Source organism: Saccostrea echinata, unplaced genomic scaffold, assembly GCF_033153115.1.
Source record: "Saccostrea echinata isolate AGI-Se365-2 ecotype Australia unplaced genomic scaffold, CSIRO_AGI_Sech_v1 ptg000016l, whole genome shotgun sequence".
Taxonomy (NCBI): Eukaryota; Metazoa; Mollusca; class Bivalvia; order Ostreida; family Ostreidae; genus Saccostrea; species Saccostrea echinata.
Genome location: NW_026889765.1, coordinates 24,090,139 through 24,109,044, shown reverse-complemented (window position 1 = coordinate 24,109,044; position 18,906 = coordinate 24,090,139). Strand labels below are relative to the sequence as shown.

Genomic DNA, 18,906 nt, shown 5'->3' with positions numbered 1-18,906 from the left:
ATCATATAGTGTATCCTTAGTCAAAATTAAATAGGTACTTTGATTTACTAATTAACTTCCTTCAAAATAAGATTATTCCAAAACTCCTTCAAGATAATCAAATATTCATCATCTAAGCATGTTGTATGTTTTCCAACATTTAATGACCTTAAGGGATCGATATATAATGCATTTTCTTTGAAGAATATCGTCAGCATGTAGTTCAAAAGTTCTAACTTTGAAATGTACTTTTCAGGGTTGAGATATTAGAGACATCTTTTACAATGAAGAAATAATTCAGAAAAAAATTGTTTATTCCTAAAATCTTACATATTTCGTTCGATATTGAATTGGAAAATAAATTAAGTCGACATTGTTGATTTGATTTGTTCCAGAACGGCATTTAACACAGATTAATTTCCAACATTTAACAATGGTTATGTTTATTCATATGTCGACTGAACATATCCAAGTGAATAGAAAACATCAAAGAGTCTGTCACATTTCTTTCATATGTAAATGTTTAACTAGCAATAGCCTTAAATGACATATTACTAATAACAATAGTATAGAGTGATGCAAAATAAGCGATTTTGAGGAGTGAGGAGCAAAATGAACCCGTCATGAACCCGGAAGATAATTGTGAAGGAGTATTAACGTAATCCAGGAAACAACTTAATCCGAAAATATTGATTAATCATCTTAAATGAGAGGTAACAAGTAGAGAACACACTGTTATTTTTGTATTAAAAGAGTATATTTGATTTAAAAGAGTGACAATGAAGAAACTTGTAAATTTTAGCAAACACATTTCTATTGTAAATATTCCTTATGAAGGTTGAAAGGGGTAGTGGATGGAGTAGATAGATGTCGTTTCAATAGGCGAACTAAAAATGTATCAGATACTATTGAATCGGTTTTGTTGAAACAACATGAGAAAATTTCTCTCAAATTTGTTAGTTGTATTTATGTTAGCTCAATGACAACATACAATCACAAGATCGAAGGCCATACTTCCGATCTGTATTACTCAATAGTCATGATAAACAAATGAAAACACAAAACTGTTAAGATCGGAAACTACGTTTCCGACTACATGGTCTGATGATACATTTACTTTCATTTGTATCTTGAACTCGAGTTTTTATTGTTTAGATTTATATCTGTACAAATAATAATCTAAAGAAGGATCCAACCGATTAAAATTGTTTTATTGATATGCACGTCATTGTCTGTTTCATTGATGAACCACTGCTCAAGAAATCTGTACAGGTGATGTGCTTAGTGTGTTTACTGATTGATTTTCTTAAGAAATAAAGGAGAAAATATTCAGTGGATTTTATCTTCTTGAATGAGAAATTATAAGTATAGCATTTAATTATCTGTATTTATTAATATGAGTATATATTTGATTTAAAAGAGAGACGATGAAGAAACGCGTTCGTTTTAGCAAACATGACTCTGTTATAAATATTCCTTATGAAGATCGAAAAGGGGAATGGATGCAGATAGGAGTAGATAGATGTCGTTTCAAGAGACGAATTGAAAATGCATCAGTTATTATTGAATCTGTTTTGATGAAACAACTTGAGAAAATATCTCAAGGTTGTTAGATAGTTGTAATCATGTTAGTTCAACCATAACATACAATCACAAGACCGGAAGCCATACTTCCGATTTGTGTTATCCAATAGTTATGATTAACCAATGGAAACACACATTGACAAATCGGAAACTATGTGTATGACTACATGATATGATGATACATCTATCATTTGTATCTTGAACTCGAGAGAAAGAGGATGAATTCTCGCTGTAAATTAGATCTTGGCAGGCAAATTGTGAATTTCCAACGAAGAAAGGGATCAGTTTAAAGTTGGAAATATTCAAGTCATTCGAACTTGCTCAGGAGATGATAGACACGGCTTTACAAAAGAGAGAAGATCTTCAATATCACCTTGGATCTAACATCTTCTGTACTGTGAAGAAAGACAGTCCCTGCGTTGACATTCGTCAGTACTGGCGACCTCCAACTGAAGAAAACCTCATACCTACAAAGAGAGGTCTTTGCTTGCGTCCCACAGAGTACAGAGCTCTAAAATCACAAACGGCAGAATTACACAAAGTGGTACCCGAACTACAAACTTTAGTTCCATGCTTTTTAAGAGAGGACCACGTGAATCAATTGGGAATGCTTCAGTGTTCAAACTGTAACCCTCTAGAATTTCAAAATTGGTGAAATGGATGTTTTATGACATTATAAATTTACTGTACTTGAGTACGGTTTTCATTTTAATATGTATGTTTATTATCTAATTGTATTCATCGTTTGAAACAAAATGTATAATGCATGTCTTTGAAATCAGTATAAGTAATGTTTATTTGCGTATTGTCTTGTTATCATACATGTCTACATCAATAAAGCTTTTAATCCTCCATGAATCATGTATTTCCTGCTGATAATACAAAGGGTATTTAAGAAAAGAAACGAAATAGATCTGATTAAGATCAAGATGAAGTTGAGGAACGTTGTGTATCAAGGAGAGATGAATTGTCAAATTAGCCTCAAGAACTTAACACAGAAGTTATTTAATGTGCGATACGATCCTCGAACTTTCCCAGGTGTAATATATCAGAATAGAAAAATTGGAGGAAATTGTTTAATATTCTCCAACGGAAAAATTAACTGCAATGGATGTTGCGAAAGTTTTGAACTCGGACGCAAGCGACTTAGACAGTATGCACGCGTCATACAAAAATTAGGATATACAGTTATTTTAACTAAAGTCCGTCTTGTCACCGCTTCTGCTGTCCACAAATTAAGTGGGCGCATGAAAGTCAATACAATGTTGCACATGTTAACATGTTCTTACGATCCAGAGTTGTTCCCCGCCGTCATGTTTCGGCGAACGGGAATACATTTTACTTGTCATTTAAAGGGTACAATTCTCATTACAGGTATTAAACGAGCACGCGACATTGACGACATAATATACCCCACTATTGTTGAACTTGAGACATGCTTATAAGAAATTGTTTACATTATCAATATTTGCTCTTTCATCATCATGACCTATGAAGATTATCTACAGTCCATTTATTACGATACAAAACATCCAGGGTCATTCGGGATATTGGAAAAGCTATATCGAGCAGTGCGAAAGGAAGGCAAATTTGTACTCAGTCGTTCTAAAATTAAACACTGGTTACAGAAACAAGAAACTTATACATTACATAGACAAGTGAATAGAAAACTAAAGCGAACCCAGGTTGTTGTACCCGAAATCGGATACCAGTGGGATGCAGATACAGCTGTCATGACTTCCTATTTGAAATTTAACGACGGATACAGTTACTTTCTTCTGACAATTGACGTCTTTTCTAAATTTGTTTGGACGGTACCCCTAAAATCCACAAAAGGAGTTGAAATGGTACACGCTCTCGACTCTCTGTTTAGACAAACCATTCCTCCTAAAAATCTGTGTACAGACAAAGGGTCTGAATTTCAAAACAGCGGAGTTGAGAATTTTCTGAAAAAGAAAACTGTAAACCACTTTTTTTCTAAGAATGAAATGAAAGCGAATGTGGCGGAAAGAGCAATCAAAACCATCAAATCTCGCTTAGGTCGTTACATGACAAGACATCAAACACATCGCTGGGTCGATGTGCTGTCGAAAATTACTCAGAGTTATAACTCAACTTATCATCGCACCATCAAGCTGGCTCCCAATCAAGTGAAGAAGAGCAACGAAGCTGATATATGGATGAATGCATACGACCACGTATGCAATTCGCGTCGTACCAATAAGGTCAGATCAAGCAAAACCATACGATTTAAATTTAAAATTGGAGATAGTGTGCGTATTTCCCATTTACGACAAGCGTTTGATAGAGAATACGACGAACGATGGACTGGCGAGCATTTTATCATCAAATCTCGCACTACTAAACAGGCTATTCCCGTGTACGAGTTACAAGACATCGATGGAGAGGATGTAAAAGGTACATTCTATGAAGGAGAATTACAGAAAGTGTTAATTTCCGACAAAACAATATATAGAATAGAGAAGTTATTGCACCACAGAGGCAGACAAGTTTTGGTGAAATGGTGGGGTTGGCCCAAAAAGTTTAACAGTAACATACCTAAATCAGATCTCAAATACTATAAGAAGAATTAACACAAAAGCAAACATAGAAAATCTCTATCATGGAACAGTCGCCTATTTATCAACATGCCGATTTCTTAAGAGAATTGGGACACGCGGGTCACCGAAACCAGCGCACACTGATAACAAGAGCTAGCAGACACCAGATGCTTGCGCTTGGCGAAGTAGTGTATCATATTCTTTACAGTTTAATACCTCTGTTAGCCAGAGATACTTCCCTTTTTCGTTTCCATCGTCGTTTTCTGAGACAGCTAACAAGTCCTCGCATAGCCATCGAAAGGAAAAAAAACTGGCCTGTTATCTCATCTCTCTTTGGTACCGAGAATATTAAGAGATCGCTATCTGGCTAGCATACTGATTTATATCATCAGAGCTCGCGAGAATTAGAAATCAACTTTCATAAGAAACACTACACAAACGTTCTAGAAATAAAAAAATGAGTTTCTTTCTCTTTTTGAATAGTCAAGATTCAGTGACATTTCGCACAAACAAACCCCCTACCGATTTTATTATCACTCTACCAAAATCATACATTTTAGAGGGTACATGGGAATGCGCAATATGTGAAATTAGCGTTTCGATCAGGAAGGATATATCTACTTCTAGACTATATATTTGCACCGACATCGTGGAGGATAGTTATGCAAGGAACACAATGCTACCCATCTTGAGGACTCTAACCCTTAAACCCGAGGACGATGTTGTTCAATTAGCCTATCAACAACCTTTTTATTTTAATGTGTGTAAACAGGAAATTCAGCGTATCAGACTATTTATAAGAGGCGAACATTTACACACACTGAAGTCTAAAATCCATTCTTTTACGTGTGTTTTTGGGATTTAGAAAAAAGTCATGGGTTCCATAGAAGTTTACGATTACAAGAAAATGCACTGGGTTCCTTATGTACCAGACTTTGAAAAGTGGAGACGGCATTTTGAAGATGTTTCAGCGGGAAGGGTGCGACCTGATTATAAAGGTAGATACATTGTAGGAAGTGGTTCTCGTCACCGAACGGAGACTTCCCCCGAGAAAAACGAACCGGTGGTCAAATTAGTGACTTCCGTGGCACAAGCAATCGAAATGGCTAGATCCGAATTGAAGCGCGAAAACGACTCTAAAAATATATCGGAATCTATAAGAAAGAGTAGAAAAAATCCTCTTCCAGGTCAACGAGCCAGTAAGATCTCTAGGAAAAATTCCAAGAAACCAAGGTTACTCACACAATTTGACGCTTAGTCATGGACGAAAATCATATGGATCAATTCTCTATCTTTGAACCCCCACCCATGGACACCACCATACAGACAAGAGAGTGGGTAGAGTTCAGACCCATCAATCAAATATCTGAGTATTCCGCAGTGGAATTTAACATACCCCCGTTATCTACAGGTTACATGGATCTTAAGAATAGTCGCTTGAAAATTAAGATTAGGATATTAAACGAATCAAACTCTCCGGTTAGTGAGGAAGATCCGGTGGCACTGTCTAATTTACCCCTGCACACAATTTTCGCTCAGGTGGATACCAGTCTCCAACAGACTCTCGTCTCACAATTGGGAACCAACTATCCATACAAAGCTTACATCGATACTTTATTGTCAACTTCCGCGGAGAACTACGAAGTACGATTTTCTCAACTCTTTTTCAAAGACACTTCAGATCCCGACGATGCAGATCCAATCAAAGGAGTGAACATTGGTTTATTTCAAAGGTATCAATACACCAAGAGCGGGAAATTGGTCGACTTGGAGGGTCCGTTGCACGTAGACGTTTTCGAGCAACAACGTTTGATTTTAAATGGAGTGGCACTGTCCCTTAAGCTTTGGCACAGTAAGGATCCGTTAAGATTAATGTGTGCATCAGGTGGAGATTACAAAATACAGATCGTGGATGTCAGCTTTAAACTCTGTATTCAAAGACCTAATCCTGCTCTCACCATGGCCCACTTGAAAATGTTAGAAAAATCACCTGCAATATATCCTTACATCTCCTCTAATTTAAAAATTGCTTCAGTTGCCAAAGGAGAATTCGCTTTTACCATGGACGACGTGTTTCAGGGTGAAGTCCCTTCCACGCTTGTGGTAGGGTTAGTTTCAAGCAGCGCATTCAGCGGAGATTATAAGAAATCACCCTATAACTTTCAACATTTTGACTGTAATTTCGTCGGATTTTATGTGGACGGACAATCCTTTCCCTCTAAACCCCTACAGCCTAATTACGATACCCAAACATACCTAGAAGCTTACCAGACCCTAGTGGAAGGAAGAGAAACAATCCATGTAGAGAGAGAGGATTATATCTCTGGAAATGCCTTGTATGTGTTGAATATAAATCCCTACATCGATTTCAATACCAAAAGGAAAGGTCATTGTCGCCTGGAACTAAAATTTGCCGTTCCATTACCGGAGAGTGTAACCGTGATCTTATATGCGAAATTTCCGCAGGTTCTTCTCATCGATCAGTCGAGAAGCATCATATTCAAATGTGAACAACTACGAGTTGTCGGGGTATCTAGCAAAATACGGAGTTCGGGTCGTGTGTGCAGACAAACTTCCCAGCGATTTACACCAAACCAAACAAACATTTTGGGTCGTGAATACTGACAAATGTGGAGGTAAAGGATGGCATTGGGTTGTCTTTCATTTTCCCTCCACAGGACCTATAGAGTTTTTTGATTCACTCGGTAATGACCCTGAATATTATCAAGAGAGATTTCAACATATACTGTTTTCCAATGGACCAGGCTATTTACTCAACACTAGCCAAAACCAGTCAGAAACTTCAAATGTGTGTGGACATTATTGCATTTATTTTATTTTTCAGAGACTGAGAGAAAGATCCATGAAACTTATATTATCTGATTTTAATGTATTAGATTTGCTTGCAAATGACCGATTGGTTTACGATTTTGTGAAGAATATTTCTTAAATAAAAGAAAATAAACATTAGTCTTTAGTTGAGTTTCTTTTGACTTTGATATCATCACTAGGACATTTTTATAAAAATATTACTAGAATTAAAAAAAATCACATTTAAGAAGAAATAAATCTAGTAAACACAGCGTTGATGAAAAAATCTTTATTTTTTTCATTTACAAACAAAATATTTATGTACACATATTAAAATTTTATCCAAGTTTTAGCTATGTCAAATCGCGATTTCTTTTTCGTAGTTTCTCTCTTCTTTGGTTTTAAAATATCGACTGCAATCTTTCTCTTTTTGGGTATTAAAATATCTATATCCGATGCATCCAATTCGTCGTTATCACCAATAGTTTTTGCGTCTTCATTCAAAGGAACATGAGTTTCCTTGTCACTCGTTTCTTTCTTTTCGGGTTCATTCGCTTCTTTTTCTGGTTGTGTGTCACCATTATCGTCATTCTTCTGAAGGGATATGAGTTGCTGGTACCTTTCGTAGGGGACCAACACAGATTTCCGAATTACGTCCACCATTTCTTCAGAAATGGTTTAACTACTCGCAACAATACAGATACTGCTTTTTGATTTCTTGTTAACTTCTTTAGCTTGAGTTTTCGGGATGTATTTTTATCTCCTATTACTAAAAGAAGAGACTGGTACTTTTTTAATTATTCCTTCTCTTCTTGATTAAGCAGTATTACACTGTGGAGAACATTAGCTGCAATTTCTCCCAATACCTTCAGTTGTTGCTTTGTCACAGAACTTAACAACAGTTTTCGTTGTTTCGGATTTGTTTGTAACGAGAGTTCCAAGAAGTGTTTTTCAGTACTGACGGTACTCATTTTATTAAACATGATAAAAGGCAAATCTTCTTATAAAGCGGTGTATATGATTGTATCCTCTTCCGGAAAGATGTTTGTTCTTAATCTGTACTGATCATCTCCTTGTGGTGACGTGTCAATCACTAGATAGCCAAAGGGATGTTTAGTTGCATCTTTGTAAGCATCTACTAGAACTCGCGCTCGGCCGGGATACAACTGTCGACCCAAGGTTGATATCTGGGAAGAGTCTCGCGCGTTTTTCATTAGTACCAAATAGTAAGTATTCAAAGCTATGGAGCGAGTTTTGGACCCTCTCGGAAAGAGATTTTGGGTAATAAACACTACACTAAGACGGCGATGATGACAGCCTTGAGTAAATAAAAGTTCCATACCCTGTCTTGTACCACTCTATGCATCAGATCGTCGAGTACGATTAGTGAGTGTTGTCGATCTGAAGTAAAATCCTCAAGTATTTCTTTAGACGGGAGTCCGGGATGGAAAATTAAATTAGAAAACTCTCGTTCCATGTCATCAAACAAGGGTTGGTGAATACCATAAGAATACAAAACTCTTTTCGGAGGCTCGTCAGCATACATATCATCTAGGTGGTTCAATAAACGATACACAAAACGAGTTTTCCCACTCCCTGTTTGTCCACTGATACACATGCTAGAGCACAGTTGGAAAGGAATACTCATCTTGACTACATTAGATATGCATTCTCATTCTGAATGCTTCTTATATCCTTTCTGTTTTTATAGAAGGATTGGGTAATACATAGCCAATAGCACTACTAAGTAAAGATATCCACAATTCAGAGGAACCATTCCTCATAGATAAGTTAACAATGGACGTGATTATGATGATGTATACAACAATCATCCAATCATCTGACAGAAGTACACAATTTCCGATTTCGGAATTTTACTACCTAAAATACTCCATGGCTCTGTAGAGGTATTATTTGACGTCTCCATACTAACACCACACGAAAATAAACATGTGTTAGTTATTCTTATAGAAATCATCCATCCAATTTTCCTTATTGTTTGTAAATAATAAATGAACACTAGTATTGATATGCACATTCAAACAATTTATTACACAATGGATATTAGAATACACTGTATCAAATGTACACAAAGTTTACATAACCTTTATTGTAACGTACTTGATTATATAATACATATGATGAATTTAATCTTATGTTCAAACAACACACTGAACTCAATGATATGTAGTTATACTGGATGATTTAAACTCAATATACACCATTTGATTATACAAATAAGATTATAAAACGATAGAATAATGACTTGTTTGAACAAGCTAATGGTCATACAAGTAAATTGAACTGTTTTGTATTTTATCTAATTAATTTTTATCTTATTATTAGCCATCTTGTGCAAGCAGATGTATCAATTGTAAATCTAAATCGTCAATTTCTATTTCGTAAACTTTGGAGGGTTTCACAGGATACAATTCAATGTCTAATGGTTGTGTTGACACACCGTCGGACAAGACTTAACGTTTACAGTAAAAATACGTAAACCCATTTCTGATCTGACGGTATGTACACACACCATTATTTCGAACTTTGAAACCCATATTCTCTCCTGCAGACGTTCTTTGTGTTCTCAAAACATTTCTAAACGTAGTAAGAGGAGCCTTGACTCGTTTCTTTGAAATTCCTTTACAGGAACATTTTATTTTGTTGACAACACGAGGTTTATAGCGTTGCCTACGTAAAGACCTATATTTCTTTGCGCTATTCACTAAGCGTCGTGCTACAATCAACGTGTTGGACTGTGACACTTGCTCGCGAGCTGAGACAATGTACGTCTTTGAACAGAATCCGATAATTTCGTCTCCCTTGTATTCTATTTTAAATAAACCAGGTGTTCTGCGATCGTGTTTGGTATGTTGCACACAACAAGTGCGAGGAAACCAATGACGATCGCAGTCGGCCTCGATTTCAAGACCCGCTTCGCAGTACCCTTTCAAACTGTGATTGTAAGACGATAGCATATCTTTTTTAATCACGGACTCGAATGTGTGACCCGAAATTGCCATATATGCAGAGTCGGTATCCATCTCGCAATATTCAAAATCTGCACGCTCTACAAATCTATCCATAAAGTCATAATAGAATTGTAGCATATGCAGTTTCGCATATTGCAAAATGAAGTAGCCGATCTGAATTGGCAAATTCAAGTTCAACACTTTTTTAGATTTTTTCAATTTCGTATAATTCCTCATCTTCGAAGAGAGTGGTTAGCTTTCTAAACTGGGGTTCGTTTACTTCCTTCATTGCCCGACCTTCCCCTCGTATATATCTCAAAGTCTGAAATTTTTCCTGATCCATGATTGTGGATCCAAAGGCACTGTTACCTTCTAATTTGCGAGTATCCGCCAGAATCGATTTGCTTGGGTCAGCGTCACCTTGACGTCGAGCATTGCTAACATCGCGTACAAAATTTTGAAAACATTTCTGCGATGTGTATTCCACGGCCTGGTATATCTTGGAAATCTCCAAACCGTGAGATATATACCAACGCAGAAGTGGTGTGGCAATTAACAACTGACGGGCCCGCATTCCCCCAACAAATAAACGACGAGGTTTAGTAGATAGGTTAAAGCGCTTAGCGTGATTCTGCATGTGAGAACCTATAGCGTCAAATGAAATATCGGTGGTACAAAAGAGAGGGCTCATTTCGGAGAAATATTCGTAAGGTGTCATTGAAGGATGTTGGAAATGAGATGGCCAGGATTCTGGTACGCGAATCACATTCTACCATACCAAATAACTTTCCATTCATAACACCTGCAATGACGTCTTGCGAAGACAAACGACCTTGACTGAAACCCGATCTGCGGGATTGAACAAATTCCTTTAATCTTGTATTAAAGCGAATGTTGTTGCGAAAAGTGCATTCTCGCATCTCAAGTACCTTGAAACCTTTCAATTTTAGATATTGTGTGATTTTACGAGTCTTCTCTTCGCGGTTTTTCATGATTTTGTCGTCTTTGACGTGACGCGTCAAATAACAACGATGACCGTGCCAGTAGCACCCGTGAAACTGGAACACAGTGTTTGTGACCTGATCATAACCGTCTACTGGAAAACGACCTATTTTCTTTTCCTTCCCTAAATTCAATTTGTGAATGATCTTGTACTGACCACTGTGATTCAGCCACTCTAACCAATCAAAAGCAAGAGTGTATCGATCACGCTTGTGCGCTTTGAATCCATCGTCTACCTGACGACGCACGAATGAACCCACAGGCATTTCTTTCCCTATACAGTGTAGGTACAGAGCATTAGCATCAAAACCAATGATCCTGCCACAAGGTTTCTTTGGATTTCCACGAATATGAGATTTCCCGACCTCGTAGTATCGCTTGAATATGATACTCGGACCCCCTATTATGTTTTGCTTGATTGTATCATGTAAATCTTCGTTGGCTTGATCGATCAAAGCAAAACTAGCCCCTTCTTTTCTACCACTCTCAAACAACATTTGACGTGCGAGACCCGGTACAGAAATACTACATTTGAAAATGTCAATTCGACGCTCAAAGTAATATTTCTGTAAATTTTGTACAGCTTGTACAAAAGGCTGGACGTAAAGATTATTATACCAGACCAGAAAATCACGAAGAGTCTTCATGTTGTTCTCTTGCCACACGCTCTGACAAAAGGCATATTCCTCGTTTGTAATATTTGAATCTTTTAACGTCGAATGAAATGCTTCGTGTGGAGGAAGACATGGATAATTCAACTTTTCCACGGAGTCCAAAAACTGATAAGGAAAATATCCTTTTGATTCTTGAACGTCAAAAGCTCGCAAGAAACCAGAATAATTGATTCCCGGGCTAAGATAATGAGTTATATCTAAAAACTTGAATTTATCGGTGCTTATGCAGGTATAAGCATTGTTCACGTTTCTTGACACATCTAACTCGAGGTGTTTAATGAGGCGACTTTTGATTAAATTGATATCGTATTTGGCGGAATTGAAACCAATGCAAATCATTTGTCGCAATATTTCTCAAATTCAAGTTTTAGTTTTGCTTTCTGGTGTGCCTCTTCCTCTATAAATTTTTGAATGTCTTCGTCTTCGATGGACATTTCCTCGTGGATTCCATTGCAAACAATGGATTCCTCAAGGGTCTCGAAGACGTCGGCAAATTTTTCTTTTGCTAATTCAGCAGCTTTATTGGCTATTGTTAACATACACTCAAGCATTTTCTTAACGAGACTGTCGACATCCGGATCAACGATACAGAGTGGCTCAGTGTGCCCAGACACGTTAGAACAAATACTAACGGAAATGGGCACATGCCTCTCGGTGTACAGTAAATTACTTGTGTCTTGAGTGTTTAAAGGAACGAGCATAGACTCCAAGTCGTAAACCAAGAACCACTCGTAAAGGCGATCGCTTTCGGGGACAATGATGTCGTATTGTTCAAGTTGGTCAAATATTGTTCGAGGAGAGGTATAAAAACAACCCGGAAATTGACGATTTGTCTTGCCCTTGCACACCCGCTGATGGCGTGTCATGTTTCCTATATTGTTAAAATGACGATGACATGTCTTACACAAAAACTTTTTAGCATAAGAATTGAAATCGGAAATATATGATAAATGGTGATGAAATAAATTCAAATACATGGTAGCTGAAAATTTGCATTTTGACTTATAAATAGAACTTACTGATTCCTCTTCGTTCAGCTCAAATATTTCAACATTGATCTCAAAACATCTTTCAAAATAAACCATTTCATCTAAAGTAACACCTAGGAAAGTATCAGGATCTGATTTGACAGTATTTCCGCGAGATTCGTTATAAGAGACCCATTTTTGGAAAAAAAATTTGGTCTGACTTTCTAATCGAGATTGATAGTAACCCTGATGTACTGCTAAGCAGCGAAAAGCACATAGATTATCTCGATATACCCGTCCTCTTTTATCTTTTGTTAAAGTAATCAAGGATTTTGAATTGTAGAGATATTTTGGAAGAGTCAGTTCAACCTTTCCCAAAACGAAATTCAAATGATATATAACAATTCTTACGTTTGTTATCAGATATGGTTTCCATTTCGTATCAGATCTTTGTCGCAAGATGTATTCTGTGATATTCATTCTACGCATGCGTAGATACAATCGATTTAAGTACCAGTCCACATAAAAATCAGACAAAATTGTATGAAAGTGATACATGAAGGTTTTCAGAATTCGATGATTTTTCACTCATAAATTTCTCTTGCAATATGAACAATGTATGTAAAATGAAGAATGTTTTGAGTTATGGTTACCATGGAAACCCGGCCAAAGAAATTTCCTTAGCAACCGGCAATTTTTTCCATGTTGATGGACAAAAATTCACCTATCTTTAAGGCTTAAAATAAAATTTTAATACCATGAAAATTATTCTCAATTACTGGTGTAATAAAGATACACATTTAAAGTGTTTTAATAATGCAATGAAAGAAATTTAGGTCTTAAGTTAGTTCTGTGCTAGCCATTGGAAGGTACACATGTTTTGCAATTCCTGCTGATTCAGCATTTTTCGTGATTTTGGCAATATTCAAGGCCAAATTTAAAAAAAGGCCAGATTAATACAGCTGTTGCGTGTATTTCACATAAAAGCAGATGAATTTCTCTTTCAGAATTTGAAGTCAAATCCATGGGCCTTTTTGAAAATTGAATCTGTTGCCTAGCAACAAATATGGGCATTTTGATACATAAAATGAGAAACAATGTAAAAAGTTTACGGAAAAATCAAATGAATTGTTATCTACAAAAACGAAAAACAAATTTTAAAATAGTAGAATTAAAGGACTTCCTAGCAAATTATTGAATATTGTATAATTATTTATCTCCATAGCAACAACAGGTTCTCCATAGCAACGGGCAAAGAAAGTCAATTTTGACATGTATTCATGTAATCTTATTAAAAATTTATTCAAATTAAGTCAGAAAAATGTCGTTGAGCAAAATTGACAATGAAATGTTGGTCTTATTAAAGTTTTTGTGGTACTTAATCAACCCATAGCAACGATTCCCAGTACATGACGACCAATGTGCACTATGCCTCCTGTAAAACAGATTTGACTTTGGGATCGTATTGTTTGTCATGGAATTGAATATTCAAGTAATGTGCTGATAATTGTATATGCTGAGTGTGTGGAAAGAATGTAAAATGTTGTAGCAAATTATTGAATATCGTACATTGACTTATTTCCATAGCAACAACAACACTTCCCCATAGCAACGAGGCAAAGAAACTTAATTTTGACACATATTCATGTAAACCTGTAAAATCTATCTAAATCAAGTCACAAATATGTGTTTGAGAAAAATTGACATTGTCGTGTTTGTTTTAGGAAAATATTTTTGTACTCATTTAACCCATAGCAACGATTCCTAGCACATAGCCAGCAATTTTGTCAGTATGGGATTCATTCTCTGTAACCGCTGTAATGAAAGATTTGGCACTCGTCACAGATTTCGGGGATACATGTACGACTCTCAAATAATCACTACAGAAAGCATTACAATGTAACAATTATTCCTCATAAAAATAAATAGATAAATAAAAAGAATATCGTTACTATGGAAACGTATCTAATAATATTTGGTAAGAGGATTCAAATTGAGTAGGAAGATCAGGATTTAATTATTCTATTTATACTTATTACAGATTGCAGAGTTTTCTTTTCAAACAGTTAGAGGATAAACACGTTTGTTCATATCTAAATATAGAGTTTTATGCATCAATAACCTCGAGTAATACTTAGGTCACATTTATTAAATGATTTAAGCCGATGGTCGGGCGACCAAATTATTATCGTATCGTCGGCTGAAAAACTTAATCAGACGATTCTAGTATCGGGCGATGCAGAGTAGTCACATTAAGGACATTGGCAAGTCAAGGTTTTCCGGAGAAAAAAGGTTTAATACATGGGTTTTTTTACTTATGAAATAGTGATTGAGAGTGATCTCCCGTGTAGAATTCTCTAAACGGTGAAAACCAATTAAAGCCAATGTTTACAGAGGTAAACAAAAGCACATGTACTTCCTTCAATGGGTAGAATCATCTATACAGCAAGAAAGAAAAGTAGTAATGGCTTTTTTTATACATTGTATTCAGGGGACAAAGAACCAACAGGTCGTCATTTACCATAGTTGTGCTCAGTATGCTGGGAAGAGCAAAGATGTGATATATGCTGAAAGGTAGACAGACTGAGATCAATTCCTATGTTGTATGAAGGAAGCAGCATTTAGTAACAACGAATAAAAATTGAAATAAATCCATGCCAATATTTTTATAACAATGTGTTTCAATCAATTTAGTCAATTAAATGATAGAATCAATCAATCAGTCTGACTCTCTTGACCATTATGAATAATATGTAATTATAGCTGTTAAGGGAAGTAACTCCAAAAAAAAAAAGATCGGTGCTGGTATGTCCATGCCTTATATATACATTTTCAGTCAAAATATCTATAAGTCATAGGAAATGAAGATACAGTAATGTATATAATACAAAAACTAAATGAAATAAGTGGGTTTTGGAGAAATATTATGATGAAAAATTATGTAGGTCCCTTTTATCAACATTTTACATACCGGTAGGAAATGCATTGAGAATTGCAAAAACACTGATATGACAAAATCTAAAAAGGAAGGTTGGCTTGGTAGGTTAAACAATCCAGAATATAGCCTGCTTAATACAATTAAACTTATTCAAGAGTTCTTGAAAAATTCTATACGATAACCAGGAACTTTGCCAATGTCCTTTTAATTCCTAGGAACACCGATGCCTTTACATGTTAAAAATCGCTAAGTAGGCCAACCCTTACCCGATCATCGTTTGCTGAGCCGCTGTTTGATTTTCACCGTCGGCTGACATTTTATGAAAACCCAATCCTGAAATGTCGATCGACCTACGACCGACATGACAAACTGTCTTGCGATGGTTGGACAATGATCCTTATATTGACAACGATGCCTTATAATTTCCATCCTAGCAATGTTGAAGGAATCGGCCACCAACGCAGAAAAAAGTATAACTTGTCCCGACAGACACAAAATTGGCCGGTTGACGCAAAAAGAAGAACTCAAAATCAGACAAGACAACACCCGATGAACTGCCGACTGTCCCCCGAAGAATCCTATTTTTGTTTCAAAAAACTTCGGCCATTGGTCATTTTTGGAAATGTGACTTGGATTTAAAGTTTTCGAAAGACTAAAAGAATAACGTAGACTTAAAAACAGGTTGTGTTAAACAAATTTAAATTAAATTTGAAACCAACAATATCATACATTTAAAATATGGAACAAAACGTTTTAGGGGAATCTATGTATTAAATCTCTGTTTTTGCTTTTTATCTGCTATTGTATGCATTATTTATTTATGTACGTTTGAATTTTTTTTTTTTTTTTTTTTTTTTTTTTTGAATTTCTCACTAAAAAACTATATCTCCCTCCAGGATTTCTTTTTGTAAAATAAGGGGCCATGGGCCACAAGTCTCACCTGAATCTATCTGTTCCTGCTGTTATTTGAATATTTTCGCTATATATTCTTAAGAAGTTGAAATGACCCTTTCCTAAATTAATATGATCATGCCAGATTACCTATCGGGTCCATGATTTTGGCAAACTGAATCTGCACTGAATGAGGTGCTTGGTTATCAAGATACTTATAATCTTCTTTAAGATTTTTTCCCCGAATGGCATCTTCTCAGGCCTTTCCGGCAAGCCCCGAAAATACATTTAATGTATTTAAATCACTGGATGTTAAAAATTTGTACAAAATGAAGTGATATGTAATTTTATAATTTATGTAAATATTTAATAAACATAGTTGATTGTTCCTTCTGTGGTATATTTTAATATCTTTACATTCAATGAAGATCAGTTGCATACTCCATTGTAAAAAAGTCTCCCTACATTTATTCAAATGTTTCTTAAAATGGGTTATCATAGACGCCTACGTACATGTAACAAATTCGAGGTTGTTTTTTCCACTTGTCCCTTCCCCCTTTAAACCTCATCCAATTCTTAAGACCATGATATGAAATAACTTGGATTTACACAGAGACAAAAAAGTATATGTCAGCTTCTTAACAACAAGTAAAAGATACAAGCTTATATCTGATCTTTTGAAAAACAGAAATTATCTCAAATGAACACAATATATGCTAGATCAACATTACCAGGGTTAAGGGTTTTATTAGGTGTATAGAGTATAATTTTATGTGCTTGCTCACTTAATCTCTACCTTTTCTTTCCCTGCATTTCATTTCCGGTATATTGCATAGCATTTCCGACATTTTTTAATTTCATTTACGACAAATTTTTTTTTCATTTCCGACAATTTTTTGTATTTCCAGAATATTTGCAGGATTTCTTTCTGGCAATTTTATGTTAGCCAAATAGGTGGAAATAGAATTTTTAAAGAATTAATTTCAAACTACGTTTTCAAAATATAAATAAAAACATATAATACAATACATTTATACAGGTAGCATTAAGATTTATAGCATTTTTCCCTGTGCTGCATGTACATGCATATGTGATGTCTTTGTTTTTAAAAACATAAAAACATTCTTCTGTCTTCAGAGAATCCCTTCAACGATGATGATTTTTTCATGGCCATAGGAACCGGGGGAGCACGGGGGCCCGTGCCCCCCCCCCCCAATAATTTTGCCAATATATAGAATACTATAGAAAACTTCGCTACAATATGTTTGTGCCTACTCAATAATAAAGTCTGATGACCTTTTTTGCCAAGGAATTTTTGGTAGTTGATAGTGCCTCCCAAATGAAAGTGTTTGGTTGCCCCCCACCCCCCTCAACTGAAATTGCTTCCTATGGGCCTGTTTTTACGTCGACTGGTTTCTGTATGCCTTATAATTTATATCCTAGCATATCTGATTTCAAACTTAAATCTGAACATTTAAAAAAGGAGATGACGAAAGTTCACAATACTTACATGTGTCTCAGGGAATCTTTTTAATCATTATTTTGGCTTCAAGCAAAACTCATTATTTGGATTTCAATGATTTCTCCATGATTTATTGATTAAAATTTTTCATAAGTGAAGTCTTCAATCCTGCTTTCATTGCAGAAAAGTACTACTTGAAAAAATGTCGGAGATAAAAACTTTAAAATGTTGGAAATAAAAGATGAAAATTTCAAAAAATTCCGGAGATGAAATGCAGCCATTGAAACTATGCCCATAATATCGTGCACATGTCTTGGAGTTAATCCACAATACACACTAATGTGTGTGTACAAGTTACATGAAAAACATTATTTATGGAATACATCCTTATTTTGGTAACAGATCAGAGATAGATGTAAGGAGTAGGTGAACAAGGCGTGCAGAATGCCTATAGCTTCAGATATGTAAAAAACCAAATTCAATTTGTGAAATTAGTATTAGTAAATTTCTTTTTATTGAAATTCCTGAAATTATGATAAAACTTTTCCGAGGAAAATTTTCCCGGCAAAAATTATACTGTTATTAAAAATTAATGGGGTATTCATGGGGATCGAACCCCCTAGCAATAAAAATCCTGAGTATCATTTTCCTTTGATACCAACGCGCTAACCACTACGCTATACAACTCCTGATAAATAGTGGCATTTAAATCATGTTTGTGATATGACCCTTGACTAAATGGACTTAAAGTATTTCTTAGAGGATGCGAATGTTGTGTCATAAAAGTGTATTTTTAAGTTATAGTGGGTCTTTGCTCCTTGTCTTTGTTTACCAAAAATGTATATTTTTATGCAAACTTTGACGGTAACCTTTCAATAAAATGGAGCGATGACCCACTCATATCAAAAAAATGTGTTATAGTATGAGAAAATGATCGTTTTGCCATCTTTAGTGTGTGTGTATGCTATTTCATAGGCAAATAATTTCAATCTTCGTGAGATTTTTGCAAATTGTGGAAATTTTACATAAAGTATACTTTAATGTTAGATGATATATCAAAGAAA

The 18,906-nt window shown here is 35.5% G+C and overlaps 1 protein-coding gene across 1 annotated transcript; it reads left to right on the top strand.

The window, feature by feature from the left end:
* Nucleotides 1-5,384: 5,384 nt before the first annotated feature.
* On the top strand, nucleotides 5,385-6,749 carry LOC133188238 (uncharacterized protein F54H12.2-like). The gene has a single exon (XM_061323616.1). The coding sequence runs from the start codon at nucleotides 5,385-5,387 to the stop codon at nucleotides 6,747-6,749; it is 1,365 nt and encodes a 454-aa protein (XP_061179600.1).
* The last annotated feature ends 12,157 nt before the right edge of the window (nucleotides 6,750-18,906 follow it).